This window comes from Lates calcarifer, linkage group LG20 (genome assembly GCF_001640805.2).
Source record: "Lates calcarifer isolate ASB-BC8 linkage group LG20, TLL_Latcal_v3, whole genome shotgun sequence".
Classification (NCBI taxonomy): domain Eukaryota; kingdom Metazoa; phylum Chordata; class Actinopteri; family Centropomidae; genus Lates; species Lates calcarifer.
The window spans coordinates 21943432-21961164 of record NC_066852.1 but is presented as its reverse complement, the minus strand read 5'-3'; the positions used below and the strand labels follow the sequence as shown (position 1 = coordinate 21961164).

Sequence of the window (17733 nt, the reverse complement as noted above, 5' to 3'; positions counted from 1 at the left end):
TCATAAATCACACAACAAACGGTCAGGAGAAATGAAACTACAGTAAGGAACTGATGCCGGAGTTAAAATAAAACGCATTTTATTATTAGACGAGGACGATAAGCAACGGTTTCTTGTTGTATACTTCCCCTTCTGCAGGTGAGATATGCTACATCAAAAAATGTACAACTCTTAACAGTGTTGAGTTGCAGCAGATACTCATTTTGAAAACGCCCTTGCCACCCTTGTTTCTTTGCTGTTCCTCACAAAATGGCTTTCATTCCCCCCGATCCCTAACACTGTGCTCAACACTCGTCTCATTTCCTTTTTAGCGTAACAGGAACTTGACAAGCAAGTATTGGGGTGGGGGAGAGGGAGAGGGAGAAGAAGAAGGAGAGGGAGGGGAAACACTCCTCAAAATACAACATTTGGACCACATCGTATCACCTTTGGCTCCCTCCACAGACCTCAGGTAAAAAGATCCGAGTCTCCACAGGACCTGAGACAGATATCAGAATATCTGGTCACATTCACAGCAGCTGACACTGTATAATTATAAACTGTGTGAGGTATACTAATAGCGACCAGCAAGGATCTGCAACATCACATAATAACAAAACAGTACTCAGAAAAACGGCCTTGTGTCAGAGCTTGATACAATCACTGTAACAACTTCACACTGATGATGACAGTACATCTGCAGTTCAAACAAATGACTCAGACATGAATAAACACGGTGCCGTTCTGTGTAAATAGCTGATTCACAGATGGTAGTTGTGTAGAATGAGCACTAGCCGGGCCTTTATTTCTGGTTGGTTTCCTGGCCTGGTGTCAGCTGGATGTCTGGAGGGTCTCAGGTTCTGTGGAGGTCAGAGGTCATGAGGAGTCCTGCCTCCTTTGGTCAGTCAGGCAGAGCCTCTCCAGCTGCTGAGCACGCTCGTTGTGGACAGTCACCAAGTTGCGGTTCTCCTCCGTTAGACGCCGAAACTCCTCCTCTAGACGGGCGATCTCCATGGCAACCTTCTCATCCTCCACCAGCTCTGCCAGCAACTTCCGCCTACATGGGCGAGTGAGATAAAGATTTTAGGAGCAGTTGCAAATTCCTACATTCATTTTCTTCAAAAAAATCCACAAATCTTTCTGTATAACCTTCATTTAATTGACTGCTTAGTCATTTGTTTACTTTGTGTCTCTTCTCAGCTCACTCTTTTTCAGTTGTTGTGAAAAGCTGGAGACTGTCCCAGAACACACTTGGCTGGAGGCAGGGAAACACCCAGAACAGGTTCCCAGTTCCCAAAGGCACATTTGCAGACGATCACCGACATTCATACCTATGAGGAAATTATAGTCTCCAGCTGTCTCTTCTCTAGAATGTGGGAGGAAACCACGGAGACCTAAATAACCATGGAAACAATGCAAACTTACAGGAAGGGCTGAGCTGAGAAAAAAAAAAAAATCCTGTTTGGTGTTGGGCAACAAAGCTCAACACCCTGGGATAAGACAATAAGTCATTTGGTGGCTATGGTGAAAGACAGCTTAATAATCATGATGCTAAGCATAAATTGTTCCTTATTTATTTGGCTAGATGATCTGTTTTTTTTTTTTTGATAGGAATCTAAATTACAACCACGTTGTCTGATGAAAAACACTTACAGTGTAGCCATTTATGTGCAGCAGAACTTCACTGTCAAGTCAAAGATCTCAGTACGTACAGTTGCGTTCAAGTTCATTGCCATTAGCTGTACAGACAGGCAGGTTTAATGAATATCTCTGAGAATAAAAGGCTTGTTTGATTGTTAATTTTGATGATTAAATGTCCACACTTTTATTTCAGTTCTTCTGAATGGATGACTATAAAACTTGGGTTGTGTTTTAGGAATACATCAACCTGAAACAGTAGTGCTGGTATCCTAAGTCCATGTGGGCTGGGCACAACTAACCACATTTCTATCCTGTCCTGTGCCACTATCTCTCCTAATAAAGCCAGTCGAGCTGAATGACTGGCAGTGGTTTAGGCAATAATAATGACCTGACTTTCTCTGGCAAACGGCCAACAGCCTTTGGACTTTGAAAGGTAGTTTAAGCACATGTTTATGCACATGTGTGTGTACAATGTGGATCACGGCCTCACACCTCAGAGTGTTTGAATGGCAGTGTTGTATTACTGCTGCTAAGTGCCAAGTCACATAACAACAGCATCAACTAAAGCAGAAAAGGGGTCACTATTCTATAATAAAGCCTAAGTGCTGAGTTTTAATTACACTTTATTTTTAACTGTAATTAAGTGCAGATTTTCTAACTACACGTTTCCAACTGCAGGCAAAACACAGTGTGGTTTACATTAAAGGATTAGAGATGCATATGCATTGCTTTTTCTCTGAATAGTTTTTTCCTTTTTACTGTATATATATGTGGAATGTGTGCATGTATGTGTTTACGTGACAAAGAGAGCCTGAAAAAGGGGAAGATATCTTTTTCAGTCCAGAAGAATCCATCTAGAGAGCAAAGAATCCAAATTAAATCTGATATAAACTTGTCAATGTCTTCAACAATTTGTGAAGATCTGAAAAAAGTAAAAATTAATTGGTGAAAGGTATTTGGTGTAAGGTATCAACAACATGAAACCATCTTGGATAGCTTACACTGTGTATCCAAATGGAGCCTAAAATTACTTACTTACTAACTTATGTATTAAAGAAAGTCATCTTTTCACAATTCTTTCACAATGGGGCTATTTCTTGAGTAATGTCTTTCTATCATGATGGTACCAGTAAAAGGCTTAACTACATTAGGCCTAATAGTAATGCCTGAGTCAGTGTTTCTATATAAATTGAAAACTCACTTGTTCCACTTTGAACAACTTTAAGAAAATCAACATTTTGTTTATCTTATGTTGGTGGGATAAGATTCACCTCACTGGCATTACAGTTAAGGTTCACTATACAGATAAGTGCTGCAATATGTGCTTGTTTGATACTGACCAAAAGCAGAGTGAATTTTGGAAAATCCCTTCTCATTGTGGTAAATCTTTCTTCCTGTTGTCATCCTTGCAACACATCACTATATTTTTGAAACCCTCAAGTTTTTCTGTCTGTAACAGTTTCCTCACAGTATAGGAGGTAACATAAATTTCATTGTATCGTGCATGTTGGTGTTAATTGTGGATGACCAATAGTATAGAATATACAGTGGAGTATAGAGTTCTGATTAATGAGAAATATCAGTCTCAGTGACATCTCACATTGTGTGTTTAGAGTTGGAATAAAAGCCCAGTTTTTGGTATTGCATTTACCATTGTCTACTTGTGTTTCAATTCTCTATAAATGTGCATCTGACTTTGTGTGTGTATGTGTCAGTGGATCTTGGAATGAACGTCAGTGTGAAAAGAGAGAACCAAGAGTTTCTACCGGTCTGACTCATCATGTTCTTATCTAAACTCAAGGCTACACTCATCCCATCAGAGTCTGCCTGCTGTTCTCTATTTAGGAACTGCCAAGTGGTTTAGGTTGTGTGTGTGTGCGTGTGTGTAGGTGTGGTAGTAGGGTAACAGCAAAAGGGCCTTGAAAATCCCTCTGCTAAGACTACCCACAGCTGCTGGGGACACAGGGGACAGTGTGCAGTAGGTATATGTGTATGTGTGTGTGTTATACACCCCTGCTCACACAGTACAAATGTGCATTAAATCTTACTGCAGGCCTCACTCAATCCCATCTGACAAGGGTTGCAGTTAACGTAATATTCACCCCCTCAAAGGAGCTGTTTTTCAAATATATGATCCAGTATCAACCAAATAATAAACCCACTGCTCAGCATAACCCTCATAACCACACTCATCCCTGTAGACATCACACATGCTCAATCTTGTCTCTGATTGTAAAAAGTAATTATGATAATAAATACATCTGAAATGACAGTCATACATTACCAGCTGTTCAGTTATCGTCTTTAGGGAACTGCTCTCAGAGGGTCATGTGCTAAATGTTGTAAACAGGCTGTAAACATGTGCCATCTGGTGGACATTTGATTCAAAATGCCTTGCAGTCCTGTCAGTGTTTGCATTTTTAGCAAAGGTGGCCATAGTGGGAATTTAACTCTTAAATCTTAGAAGTTCCAAACATATGCCCATATTACAATAACTGATTATTAATATGAAAAATGCTCACTGCAAAAACCTCTGATCTGGAGTCTGACGCATTACCATTGCACCACAAAGTCTTTTGTTTGTAGGGTCAGTATAAATGATACAGAAGTAATTAATTTGAGGCCTTACTTGCGGTCCTCAAGCACGGCGATCTCATGTTTGACCTGGTGGAACTCTCTCGCCATCCTGCAGTGTTCCTTGTACACCTGAACGCTCTCTCTCAGAGACACACAGGGGGGCACTGGCTGCAAGAGGTCAGAGAGATGCAGCATTTGTTTAGGATCATTTCAAGGTTTTGAGAAAAACAAAGTGTTAAATCACTCAAGTGACACTATGTGCAGACCTAGACCTGATATTTGAGGCAGTACAAACCGGTTATTTTTAAAAAGAACTTGGAAGGTAAAGGTAAGGTAAAGAAAATGCTTCTTTACCATTTTCAGTCATTTCTAGAAGTTAAATTAATGATTATTGTCAAAATCAATTAATATGCTTATCAATTTTCTCCATTAAATGATGAACCGTTTAGTCTTGAAGATGTCAGAGCAGTTTTAAGTTTTTAAAAGCCCAAGGTAACATCTTGAGAGACTTCTTTTGTCTGAACCACCTGTCTGGTGATTTTTTTTCTGCCAACTGACTAATCAGCTATTCCCTCTTCTCTGGTAATGTTTCTAACTACAGTTTAAGCTAAAAGGGCTGATTCCTAATGACTTATTTATCACTAAATGATAAACAACCAGCCGTGTTTGAAAAACCAATTAGGCCCATTTAAAAATGCTTACGCTGTTCTGACAAAATTTTCAGAATCCCCAAAGACTCTTCTAACCATCTGGATGTAAAAAACATTCTCGCCACTGAATGACAGTGAAGATTTTAACTCATTTCCCAAGCTGCAGTGTCTGAACTTAGCTGCAGATACCACAACTCCTAAAACATGAGACCACTGTGCTTGAGGATAGAAAGTAAGACCTTAACTGACTTATATCCATACTACTTATGTATGTACGTATGAGAGCTATAAATACTTTATCTCTCCTTGAGTCCTTGTGGCACAATGGCAATGTGTCTTAATAATTGTGTAAAGAAGAAAAATTAAGAAAATGAAACAAGCTATATATGGGAACAAAAGAGGAATATATTACCCTCTACCTTTTCACACAATGTAATACTACAGCGTATGGCAGCTATCATTCATTGGCCAACTACTGTTCTCATTTGATACTCTAAACCAACATGCACTTTACATGACCCTGGCACTGGCACTTGTTGAAGGATAATTCAATGACAACATTAATAGCAGAGTGAGCACACACAGTGAAAACATTGATTTACAGGGTGGATAAACTAAACCCCAAGCTTCTCCTTATTTAGAGATTCAGCCCTGAACTGAATGGAGCCTTAAAGGAAAATCCACTCTCAGTTTTATATAATCAGCCTTTGATTTTAGGTTTATTCTATCATTTATTTTATAATGAGGTTAATTTTTGAATACAAAATATTTTTAAAAGGTGGAAATAATCTGCCATGGCATTATGTATTTTTGAATATTTATCACCATCAGAGCACAAAACAGAGCCAGACATGAAATGTAAATGCTTTTCTTAAAAGCAGCACTTTACAAACGCTGTGAATTTAAAGTAACTGCCTTCTCTTCTGTGCTGCTCTGCCAAGTTGTGTATTCAATGTAACATGATGCAGCACTATGTACTGTATACCTGCAATCGCTGTTCAAGGTCCGGGAAAGTTTGAGAGAGGTCCTCCACATCTTTTACATCTATTGAAACAGAACACCTTATTCAGTAAATAATAGTGAAATAATATTGTAATACATATTGTGACATATTAAAACAAAATACTAATGATAAGAAAACAACAAAACATAAACACTTTTATGGTTCTGAATTACTGCAAATTGCATATGCTCTACAGCTCACCATTTTCTAAAGAAGACTTTGTGTTGTCTGCAGTGGTGGAAGAAGTATTCAGATCTTGAGTAAAAGCAGTATTAAATTCTTACTGTAAAAAAAACTAAAATTACAAGTAAAAGTCCTGCACTCAAACTTAAGTAAATGTACAGAAGTATCAGCAACAAAATGCACTATAACACAGAGTATTATAGTAAAAGTCCTTATTGTACAGAGTGTTATGATATTATATATTTTGCATTTGATTTGAAAACCTTAGGTCACTGGCATTTAACTGCTGCTGCTGAAGGACAATGTGAAGTCTTTAATCTATAAGGTTTCTCCTCAGAAAAAAAAAAGTTAATTGTTACTGATTGCCTATAAACTCTCTGCAAGTAGATTTTCACAAGACAAGATTTTCTCAAGACTATTTGCCTAAAAATTAGGAAATATTTCCTATCTTCACTTGGTAAATCAACATAGCATAACATCCTCTCAGTTTAAATGTTTTCACATTATTCTTTCCTGCTGTATACCCTTGATGTACAGCCAAGTGACCTCTCCTAAAGGCAGTTCCTTTAATGTCTTTCTCCGCCTCATAAAGTGGCCCAAAATGAAACACTATAAGGGCTTCTTATATGACACAACAACATAGCAACACAGTGCTACACTTATAAATGAGCCATGTCCTCTTGCTGAACAGCAGTAATGAGCTGTCAGACTGAAAGACATGCAGGGCAACGGCACAAGCAGATAAGCAAACACAGTGGGCAGAGAGAACAGATAGGCCAGATGTATGGACAGAGAGGGTTTCAGACAGACAGACAGACAGACAGCCAGACAGACAGACAGACAGAAACAGACAGGTTGTCTGCACCAGCCTCTGCCTCGCCAGTAATGTCCCCCTGGAGTTGTGGAACACATGTGGAGAATCCTGGGATGATGCAACTTTCTAAAAGCAGGAGTATTAGTGGTCTAGGCTGCAGCCATGGGGCCAATTATGATGTGGAATAAATAAAGTTCTCATGCTTAGGATTGACACAGTGAAGGGTTATAACTATGCCTGGCATTAAGTCATGAAGGGCCTAGAGGATGATCCCCAGATGGTGCACTGGTCTCAGTCCCCCTGCTGAGAAACACGAGTTCAAAAAGATTGCCTGGGGAATATCCACAGTTTGATTTTGGAGGCTTGGGTTATATTGTGCCTGAACATCTCTGGAGCTACAGCTAAGACTAAAACAAGCCATGCAAGCATGTTACCAACTAAGGCAGATCGTGTACAGTCCCTGTGATCCTTACAAAGAGTGAACGTGCCCACAACTAGACATAACATCAATGGAAACTAAGTGTAAGTACCCTTAAATGGATAGCTGAGGTTGTTAAAGAGGAAGGAAAAAGCTAGCTATGAGCAAAACACAGCAATATGAATGACAGATTCCCAAGAATTAAATAAGGAGCATGTTGCCATGTGTGAACTAAAAGCAGAATTTACGGAGCTTGGTGTATCTCTGCTCAGTGACAAATCTGAGTGTGTTGTTTCTACTGAAGGCCTTCATCTCACTTCCTAAGAGAAAGACAAGGGGGGATCAGAGATGGGTGGAGTAGGACTGGAAGTGTTAACTGCTTATAAATATAGGCCAGTGTTCTAAAAGCTGAACAGTGAATCAGGCAGCAGGACACTGTTAGTATTAGAGGGGAAACCTGACTCTGCCATTGCATAGCTGCAGCTGCTGTCCCAGTGCCTGGCCCCACTGCAGTAAAACATCCTGACAGACAGCACCTAGCACCATAGGTAGGGTAGACCTTTGATTATGTATGCTCAGGACAAGGTGAACTGTGCATGTTTTGATTAAAGATGAAATAACTGAACAAACCTAGTCATGGTAACAATTGTGCAACTGCCAGTGAGGGTGTACACATGTATGTTTTGCAAGTGCACAGCTGCAAACACGCGGGTGCGGTTTGTTTTTAATATGATGTGGTCCTACAGAAATAGAGGGAGCACCTGTCTCAGCTACACCATGGAAGAATGAACACAGTTAAAGTGATACAGTGTGAGGAGGGCTGGGGGGGCTGCTACAGGCAGATTGTGCCTGGTCTGTTTTGGTGGGAAGAATGTTGTGCATGTGTTCCACACATACTGGAAATGCAGTGAGAGTAGAGCTCCAGGCTTTGTCAGGTGTTTAATGATCAATTGAGAAATAGGTGTAAGTAAACTCAAAATAAGTTGTTATTGTGTTTTTGGGATACTGAAAGACAGGTGTGTGCGTGGGCATTTCTGTGTAAAGTGAGTACATGGTATTGTGTATGTGGATGGCTGTGTGGGTGTTTACATGTGTGTGTGTTTACCTGATGTGTCGTCGAGGCTGAAGGCGATTCTAACTTCAGATTTATCAGGAGACACTCTTCTGGTTGAGGTGATCATTTATCCCTTCATGAGGCCACAGGCACAAAACAGAGCTGTTAGCACAATCAAAAGGATCTCATGAAAGACAAGTGATGATGCAATAATGGCATGATTAATCGATCATGTGAAAGCTGACATGCAATCTTAATAATGTATTAATAATTCAAGAGATTTATCAGAGATATCACCAGCATCTTAAATATGATGTTTTCGTGCCTTTCTCCGATTTACACGACTGTAGACTGACAATCTCTGGCTTTTTAACTTAGACAGAACAAGCAATTTGAAGAGACCACCTTATGATCTGGGAAACTGAGGATGGCATTTTGTCACTATTTTCTGAAATTTTAGAGACCAAACAATTAATTGGTTGATCAAAAAACACGAAGCAGATTTACCAGCAGTTATAGTATCAGTAGTAATTTGATGTGAACCTGGTGTCCAATCTGACATGGAAGATTGAAGTTTTTGTACTCCAATATTATTATGATTTGAATCAGCAAGAGAAAGCCTGCAGACCCTTTGATAAACCATGTGATAAAACCACACCTAGGAAAGTATGGAGCTACACACACACACACACACACACACACACACACACACACACACACATACAGCCACAGCCACCAGCTTCATCATGCATTTAAAGTTGCAGTGGGATTAAATAATTAGAGAGCTTTGACAGACTGGCTCTGAGGTCTGGATTTTGCATGCCCCCTTCCAGTGAAGGTACAGGCTTTTTATATCAGGGCATTTGCCTGCTTTAACCCTGGTAAACCCTCTGTCTCACACAACAGACCTCAGTGACCTTCTAGACCAGCAAGCAAGCTTTTTTTTTTTAACGAATTAATGTCTTTTTCACCTGTTGGAGAGGGTTGATAAACGATTTTTGATGCTGCAGTGACTGATGTATGAAGTATGGTACTGGTATTAGTGAGTGAAATAGTAGAATGGTGCACATATAGTGAGCACATACTCCACATTATGATGGAGAGCAGTATATTCCATACATATGGCATTTCTCCAGTATGCAAAAGGACCCATCTGGGCCAACAGGTCATTGTTACCTGAAGCAACTACGAACCCGACCCAGGAAATTCTGTATGATTGATGAAGTTTAAAATCAGGTTGCAGTGTATGTCCCAAATGCTGGCTGTTGTTTGCTCCCCGTCGGACCACTGCTGAGGTCTCTTCAGAAAAAGCGCAGGTCGTCTCTCAGCCGTTGCGCCCCTGCGCAAATCCACCAAAGATGGCACAAGTGTCTCTCCAAGAGCTGGCCCCCACTTCCCTCTTTAGACTCCAGCTATATTGTTCTGTCTTCAGAAGTTTTCCACCGTATAGTCGAGGCGTCCGCTACACTAGTGTCAGTCAGATGAACTCCGGCAGCTCAAGTTTGCGTGGGCATGTTATCCACGGACTGCAGCCACGCGTCGGAGAGCAACACAACAGGGCGAAGGCAGTGGAGGAATGCCGTCCGCTGTCCCCCTGTGGCGGCTCGGGTCCAATTAAATGTCTCAGATGACATGACTTTAGCCCGCAAAAATGCCCATAGCTCCAGCACTGTTTTGAGTGACACGGTCATGCCGCTGGGATGGTCTTTGGCTTTGCAATAGCTGTGCAATGAGGCAGTTGCTCAGAATGAATATCTCATGCTATAATAGCGCTTGCTGAAGAGTACCCCGTGTGTGTTTATCTTGTTAGGCGCAGGTTTTAGGGTAAACCTACCTAATCGCAGGTGACAGGCCTACACTTTTCTTGCAATAGCCTAAAGTATCTACATATATGCTACACTGTGATATACGATGTGATTTTTAAAGGGGTAATCCACCGAATTGACATAATGCCCCCAAAAGAAGCCCACCACTCAGCCTGTGAGATCTGTTGTAGGCAACATAAACCAGAAACACAAAATCAACCCAACACATAGTACAGCCACCCCCCACACACCTGTCACTCTCAAGTCCCACAACTTTATGGGAGCGCAATAGCACGCTGAATTACCGTGTGTCCATTTAACACAGTAAAGCATTCACATATCTGTTTTCCTTTAACAGATGCAGATTAATGCTTGCGGTTTATTTATCCACTATAATGACTTAGCATTAACACCTTACATTTTAAACTTCCCCGGATAAACAGTGGTCATAGACTGAATAAAAATGGACGTTGACTCTATTTAACTTTTTAAGTGCCTTAAAGTGCAATACCACCTGGAACCGCTAGGGCTCCAGAGAATTACTAGCTTCGTGGACTGTCATTCAAAAAGCGTCAATTTATCTAATGAAATACAAAGTCAAACATTTTTCCCATTATGTCATTAGCTAATTTCACCCCTACTCAATGTGGATGTCCCATAATTAGTTAAATATTAGGCTTCAAAGAGAGCTAATGTTGGAGGTGTATTTGGGTTTAACTGACATACATTATTTGTGATTGACAACGAACCGAAAACTCGAGTCGCACGCAACACGTCTTCACACCGTTGTGTTACGGTTAGTGATATTTTATCGTTATTTGTCGGTGGAATCGCTATTTTCCACTGCCAGTTTTCCTGTTAGTTAGTTTGTTTGCTGTTAATTAGTTGTAACCGGAGAGGGGGACATACTTAGCATCCCAATTATGTAGATGCACTTTGCTAACCAAGCTAGCTAGCTAGCACAGCGTTAGCTGATAGCTTTTGCTATGCTAACGGTACCTGGCACTGCCAGGCTGGTAACCTATGAAAATTAATGACTACAGCGGTGTTAGCCTTATGAAAAAGATATATTCAATCAAAGTTAAGCTAAGAACGTTTGCTTTGTTTTTGTTGTTTGTTTCTGGCATTTGTAATTTATGTGCCACACGCTAATGAAACTACCTACCGGGACGTCCTGGTAGTTCAGGTTAGCATAATGCGTATTTAACTTAACTTTGGTAAAAACTATGACGTTAGCCTTCGACGCTGTCATTTGGTAGTTGTGTACACCTGTCGAGGTAGATGGCAGCTCACCTTGAGTCCGGTGCTGCTCGAGGTTTCCGCATTTTAAAGGAAGTTACCCAACCCACTGTCTCCTCGTGCTTGCTCAAGGTTGTAAAGACTGTGATAATCGGCATCACGTGTAAAAAATAAAATAACCGCTTTAATCCCTGATTAAATGACTTGAAAATGTATAATCACAAAGCTGAAAACAGGGCTACTTTGCTTTGCCCACAATTGACTTGGGAGATACTTGGTTTTCACAGGAGAGGGACAGTGTCCAAACAATCCAACAAAAAAAGTTCTCAATTTGAAAACTGGATGAAGAGGCATCACAAACTGCCACCCGAGAGGTCTGTTTATAGGCTGACATGAATGTTTATGACCTGAATTCACAATGAGCCTACAGGGCATCATAATAATGCTAAACCGACCATAAGCCTTTGAGGGTGGGCTTAAAAAAAAAGGAGCATCATAAATTAGGCCCTGCGATGCTCAGAAAGAATTACTGTTCAGGGTTGTTTTTATGTTCTGATTTACTGCTGTGATCAGTTGCTTTATATCCGTAAGGCCACTTCACCTGCACGCCAGCAGATGACAGCATTCCCCCTGAATTATTTACTGCCAGGCTTTCAGGTGGTAGGAGAAAGGGACGCACACACACACACACACACACACACACACACACACACACACTCAGAGAGAGAGAGAGAGAGAGATAAATGATGCTCTGTACCTCCAAGAGTCCTCCTCCTCCTCGTTTGTCTTCATTGACAGGCTGTTGACACAGACCTGGCTTATCAGCCCCTGAGACTGTTCATCTCATTGTGATGGATGGGACGCACACAAACGTCTGCCACTCGTTTATGCTGGAGTCATAGTTTAGATATGATTCTTCTGCACTTGTATTTACAGTTGTGAGCCTCATGAAGAGTTACATAAACCAGACTTGACAAGTTCGAAGGATTCATATGTAACGTTTGAGATAGACAGAGAGGCAGAAATTCTACAAGAAATGTGCGAGTGGTTTCTTATTTAAAATATATTTATAATGCAGCTGGGTTTATTCCATCTAAATGTAGCTGTCTCAGTGTTTTGCTGATCTTTTCTCCAAATGAACTTAACAAGGACAATATACTGTCCACAGATGTCAACAACAGGCTCTGTGAGCTGTCTCTCTCCTTCCTTTTCTCTAGATTTTTCTCTCATTTTCTTTCTCTTCATCTGTGCAGTAGGTACAGAACAGACAGATGCCACTATCCCTTTATCTCTCCTTCACCTCTTCATTATGGCCAAGGTTATAGATAGACTCTGTGTTTCAAGATCATTGAGACAAAGTTTCTGTGGGTGAAACAAACAAGGATATGAACCCAGGTGAAGACAGATATATTGTTCCACAGCAGAGCGGTGTTCAGGTGGGGTCATCTTAGGTTAGCAAGAGGGAGGAGAAGTCCCGCTCAGCCATGCAAAACGACAAGGTCAGAGTTGTAATCCATGGCCTCATTCATGACGGATTAGATAATGATAAAAAGAAAAAAAAATACTGCCTTTGGTTTTGATTAAGAATTATGGGGTTAGGAGATTAGAGACAACCAAACGCTATTACATTGGACTGAGCCCAATCCTAGATTTAATCTGAATACCAAAAAAGAGAAAACTCATTACATGAAGAGATTAAGAAAAGCTCGGTCCAGTTCTCTTTGGATGCACACACAATCCACAGAGAGAAATGTCACAACAAAACCTCTGACTTGAGTCATTTATAAAGTATTTATATCCATTTATTGCTCTTTCCTGTTTGAAATGTCATTGCATTAGCTGGTAAAAGCTGGGAATCAGAGATCATTTTGAAAGTCCTGACATTATTGATAATGATTTGTATTATGATTTAATGCGTAAGGTGCTCCAGTAACAGTTAGTTTCATCTTCCTCCTTCCTTCTACTTTCTGACCAATGCAAATCCAGATTTTCTGATGGCAGTGTTTCCAATAACTGACTTGTTGGCTTTAAAAGGCAAAAGAATATGCCTTACACGTTCAGTCCACTGACAAGAGGATAGAGCAGGTGTGTGGTAAGACAAGCGGAGTAAAAGAAGAACAAAATGACTGAAAGTAGGTGCTGATAAGGAGAGGAGATTAAACAGGTTGGGCAAGAGGTGGCAGAGACAAGAGTGAACTCTTACATTCCTCTTCCTCTCTGATTAATTTATTTCGCCCTGAGGTCAACTACAAAGGACAAAAACAAACATGAGGAAATGGGGAAGCTGCTAATGTAACATGAAACACAGAGCACAGTGGAAATGGATGAGGACACAGGACTTGTCGGTGAGAATATTTATGTCATTACAACCACTTGGTTGTTTTGCTGTACACCAGTGTCAACTTGATGTGTTTGTGTGCATTCAAGCATCGGAGTTGATTATTCTGCTGCAGGTCCTGATGAGTGGAGTTCAATTCAAATTCACGCAGGGGTGTGTGAGTCAGTCAGTGATGATTGCCGTCGATGCTCTCCGCGTTCCTGCTGCAGAGAGATAATTGTGCTGAGGCTGCCGAGAACATTTTCATTCCTCATCGTGAATACCTGCCCTACGGAGGTCAAGGCCGGTGTGCTGTGTACGCTGCTGTAAGGTGAAAGATCCTCCTGGTTTAAATTTGTTTTGAGTGATGAATACGGGCAAGCTGAATCTGTAAGTTAGTCAGACAAAATCAGTGTGAAGTTTTCATAAGCATGTATTCCTCAAACCTTACTTTTTATAAGGGACTTTTGTGGGAATGTGCTGTATTTCCAAAATAAAGGCTTCGCGTCAATATTAGATGGGTCTATGGATCAAAAAACATTAGAAAGTGTCTAATATCTGCTTTTGGGTAAGTTATATAACGTACGCAAAGATTGTAAAGTACTTGAAGAGAAGCAAAACTCATTGAGGCAGAAACTTTTCACTTCTTCCAATGCGCATATCCACTGGGATCCACTGTCACTAGCGGGAGCCAAGATCTCCCCTCAGGCTTTCAAATTCAACAACAGCAAACAGGAAAAAAATTAAGTGTAGAAAAACAAGTGTTACCACGGGAACAAGGATATTGTGTTTTGTCTATGACCTCCTGAGAATTTCACACATAAAAAACTGCCTCTCATTTTTGTCCTTTCCTTCTCAGTGTATCATATCCTCTCCCTGGCCTACAGACAGAAATATTTCATGATCACAAGCGTTTGTGAGGCTACGTGCATCTGTGTGTGTCCATGCGTGTGTGGTTTGATGGCATTTGAAGGGTGTAAAACAGCAGGTGTGTCTCTGACTTTCCTTAGAGGTCCTTATCTTTTTTCACTGGCCAGGCTTGGCTCAACAATCTGCTCTGAAGGTACTTTGCTACCTGCCAGTAGATGTCTGAAGAAACATGCGCATGCACACACTGCTGCCAAACAGAAACAACAACAGCAACAAATTGGACAACAGTTTAAAAAAATGCAAAAATCATTTTACTCTGAAAATCAGTGAAGTTGTCACACATTTACACAATGGGAGTATCTATAAAGTGTGCAGATGCAACTGTGCAAACGGCTCAGAACAGTGAACTACAGCCATGAGGGAACAGTATTGGTTTTTACTATCTTAGTCATCAGCTGTTTTAACATTATTAATGTTGATACAAGGCCAAGACTTTGTGAGCTACATCTACAGTATAATGCTTAATGTATTATCCATACACATACAGTATAAAGATGGGGGGTGGGAATGGGGGGTGATGAGGAAACAACTTCATATCATTCAGAGGCCCACAGATGAAGAGACCAAATAGCAGTCTCTGATCTATCAGTTTTTAGATCCAAGGCTCAAGTGCTGGAGTCCCGTCTCACTCCCTCCCTCTTTCCTGTGCGTTTGGGTTGACAGAAGATACAAGCTGACCTTGCTGCGCTGTGGGGCCGCGATCTCCTCCGGATGCCCTTGTAACACTGCAGGGAGATACCCAGCTCCTCCATCATGGCGCTGAAAGACACGCACTGCCAAAGAGAGGAACGAATGAGGGCCTGGGTGAAGACACCAGTAAAGTTGACTTCCAGTAAAATCTGTATGACATTTATGAACTCTGGTCACAGGTCTAAAGACTGTGTGAATGTGCATAAAAATGACTGCTGCCCTGAAATTGAATCAATCAGGGAATAATGAAATATAGCATTGACCGAAAGCTATTTTAGTTTAAATCAAAGGCAATTACAAGCAATTCTCGTCTAGGGGCTTGCCTGCAGCTGAATGTGAGCAGCCAGCCAATGACTGTAAGTCAGCTCTGAGGTCTGACCAGACAAACACCAGAAATGACAAGAGTTGTAAAAGACATGTAAACTCTGTTGTCTCATCCTAAAATCCAATTACACAGACAAGAGATGAAGGACAATGTCGGCTGTGCTACATCCGAATGCAGTGAGCTATGAATTCATACTATGGTAATTATTTGAAATTACCAAAGAGAGGGCCATTTGAAATGAGAAGCCTCAGGCTTATTTGATTCCACACAATAATACATTGCATTGAACTCATTAATCCTCAATCATGTTTATTTGCCTTTTATTCTGTTCTCCTCTGAATTGTGTGCTCACTAAATTTATTTAGCAAATTATCATTCGCAGCACAAAGTCATCCTGTTTTTATCTGTCTGTCTTTGCATTCAAGGACCACAGAAAGTCTTCCTCTTTCATCCTCAGGCTTTGCCCAAGGTTTTTCATATGGATACGGCTTCCTGCAGTTTCCCATGAAAACAGGTAACATTCAGAATCAGTTAAGAACCATGCCTCATAAAAACTAAGCTCAAAGCTTAAAGACTGATAGAAATGAGAAAAAAAACACAGATTAATTTCCTGTACTTTTTAGACTTGTGAAAACCTAAACCATACCTACCTGACAGGAGTTAAATCAAGTATGAACTTGAAATAAATTTTTTAAATTTACTTCTTGACACCTGATAGTCACATTGTATTTGAGATTCACCTCTGGACACAGAACCACAGAACAAAAATATCCTATACAAAAACATTATTCATTCTGCTGGTATCTAATAAGATATCTTATTTATACATTTAGTGGTTTACATTATTATCTTATGTGCATATGTATAGTAGTTGCGATTACCCCACTTTGTAGTGGTTGATATTTGACATAACTAACTCAATAATTTCATTTTACTACATTTTTGACACATAAAGGACAAGGTCAGTCCAGGGGCTCAGTGAAGACCTTCAAAGTCTGTATCCCTCTGTGATCCCATCCATCATTACCTCAGTTAAAATGGCCTGCAGTCACCAGTAGTTATTTATGAAATTACAACTTTACTTTTGGCTTAGGATCTGTGTCAGGGGACGTATTAACCCGACATGTTGCTCCATCACTGTTATCCAAATCTCAGCCAACCAAACCAGTCTACCAAAGAGCTTAATGAGGAGGAAAATATTCAAATAACTTTTCCTATCTTTTGATTTCCCAAAAGGCATTCAAAGTCTACTTCTAAAGTATACACAAATGCCTGCTGGGACTACAGTGAATGAGGCAAAACTTTTGGGCTGGTATTAGAAGGCTACTTAACCAGAGCAAGTGAAAAAAACAGCTTAACACCAGGGGAGCACTGCAGAGCTCTGCACTGTTTATATCAACTTAAATAGCACATTTTGCAAACTATTTTGTATTGGAGCTTAGAGTGGAACAGATGACATGTTTTAGAGTAAATTGCAACTTTAAAAGAATCTTTCCAAACACAGACATTTTGCAAGGAAGCAATGTGAGTACAAGGGTAAGCCATTAAAGGTAAAATGGTAATGGTAATAGGGAACTGAGAGAGGTGCAGGTATGCAGTGGTATTTTCAGCAGGGGCAGAGAGAGGGACACCTGGTTTACAAACCTATCGTCTAGAGAGTGTATGTGTTGTAAATGTGCTGCCACGGCTACTCTGTGTCATCCCCCAGCAGCCTGCCACTCTCCAGATCAGTAGATAAGGAGGTACCGGAGGAGGAGGTGGAGCCACGTCGCTGAAACTGACGGGACTGCACCCCGTAAAAGAAACAAAAGGCCTGACGAAAGCATGCAAAGAAAAAGGGATGGAGGAGAAAACACAAAAGAGATCAAAATGAGGTTGTAAAAAAAGTCAAAACCAAGGCAAAACAAACAAACTAATCATGAACAGTGAGAATGGTTTAGTCATCTGTCATGGAGTACCATTTCTTTCCTAGATATAACCCACTGTTTACTGTGTGGGACTGTGAGCAGTTGGCATGTTATAAATCCATCAGGCGACTTTCTTGTTGCAAAGACAACACAAGCAAGTGTAAATATGATTCTGAGGGAATTAATTTTGATCAAAAAAAC

The 17733-nt window shown here is 40.6% G+C and overlaps 2 protein-coding genes and 1 long non-coding RNA gene across 16 annotated transcripts in view; 1 reads left to right on the top strand and 2 right to left on the bottom strand.

Annotated features, from left to right (window-relative positions):
• Positions 1–62: 62 nt before the first annotated feature.
• On the bottom strand, positions 63–11513 carry map3k7cl (map3k7 C-terminal like). Of its 12 annotated transcripts, none has more exons than XM_051078496.1 (6): positions 11418–11513; positions 8371–8452; positions 6052–6078; positions 5833–5891; positions 4250–4365; positions 63–1036 (listed from the first exon to the last, which is right to left on the bottom strand). In XM_051078496.1, the coding sequence occupies exons 2-6, from the start codon at positions 8444–8446 to the stop codon at positions 856–858; spliced, it is 459 nt and encodes a 152-aa protein (XP_050934453.1). In that variant the 5' UTR covers positions 8447–8452; positions 11418–11513; the 3' UTR covers positions 63–855. The 12 variants fall into 12 exon arrangements, with proteins under 12 accessions (XP_050934453.1, XP_050934454.1, XP_050934455.1 ...); XM_051078497.1 differs by having other exon boundaries at positions 8371–8481; positions 11418–11498; XM_051078498.1 differs by lacking the exon at positions 11418–11513 and adding an exon at positions 11290–11410 and having other exon boundaries at positions 8371–8481.
• On the top strand, positions 7691–17481 carry LOC108893280 (uncharacterized). 2 transcript variants are annotated; one of them, XR_007815259.1, is made up of 4 exons: positions 7691–7813; positions 15274–15426; positions 16051–16139; positions 17334–17481. It is a non-coding gene; the product is annotated as an uncharacterized LOC108893280 (long non-coding RNA). The 2 variants fall into 2 exon arrangements; XR_007815258.1 differs by lacking the exon at positions 7691–7813 and adding an exon at positions 10506–10920.
• grik1a (glutamate receptor, ionotropic, kainate 1a) overlaps positions 14855–17733 on the bottom strand; it is a 30841-nt gene continuing 27962 nt past the window's right edge. The window contains exon 16 of one of the 2 annotated variants that reach the window (XM_018691157.2): positions 14855–15383. In XM_018691157.2, coding sequence (XP_018546673.1) covers positions 15216–15383 — 168 coding nt within the window. In that variant the 3' untranslated portion in view covers positions 14855–15215. Of the gene's footprint in view, positions 15384–17214; positions 17439–17733 lie in introns of those variants that run through there. The other variant, XM_018691158.2, reaches the window with a different exon arrangement.

Coding starts and splice junctions, on each gene's coding strand:
- map3k7cl (XM_051078496.1), bottom strand. CDS start 8,446: ATGATCACCTCAACCAGAAGAGTGTCTCCTGATAAATCTGAAGTTAGA. Junction 5,892..6,051: donor AAAGTCTTCTTTAGAAAATG/GTGAGCTGTAGA, acceptor CTGTTTCAATAG/ATGTAAAAGATGTGGAGGAC. Junction 4,366..5,832: donor ACCTTGAACAGCGATTGCAG/GTATACAGTACA, acceptor GACCTCTTGCAG/CCAGTGCCCCCCTGTGTGTC.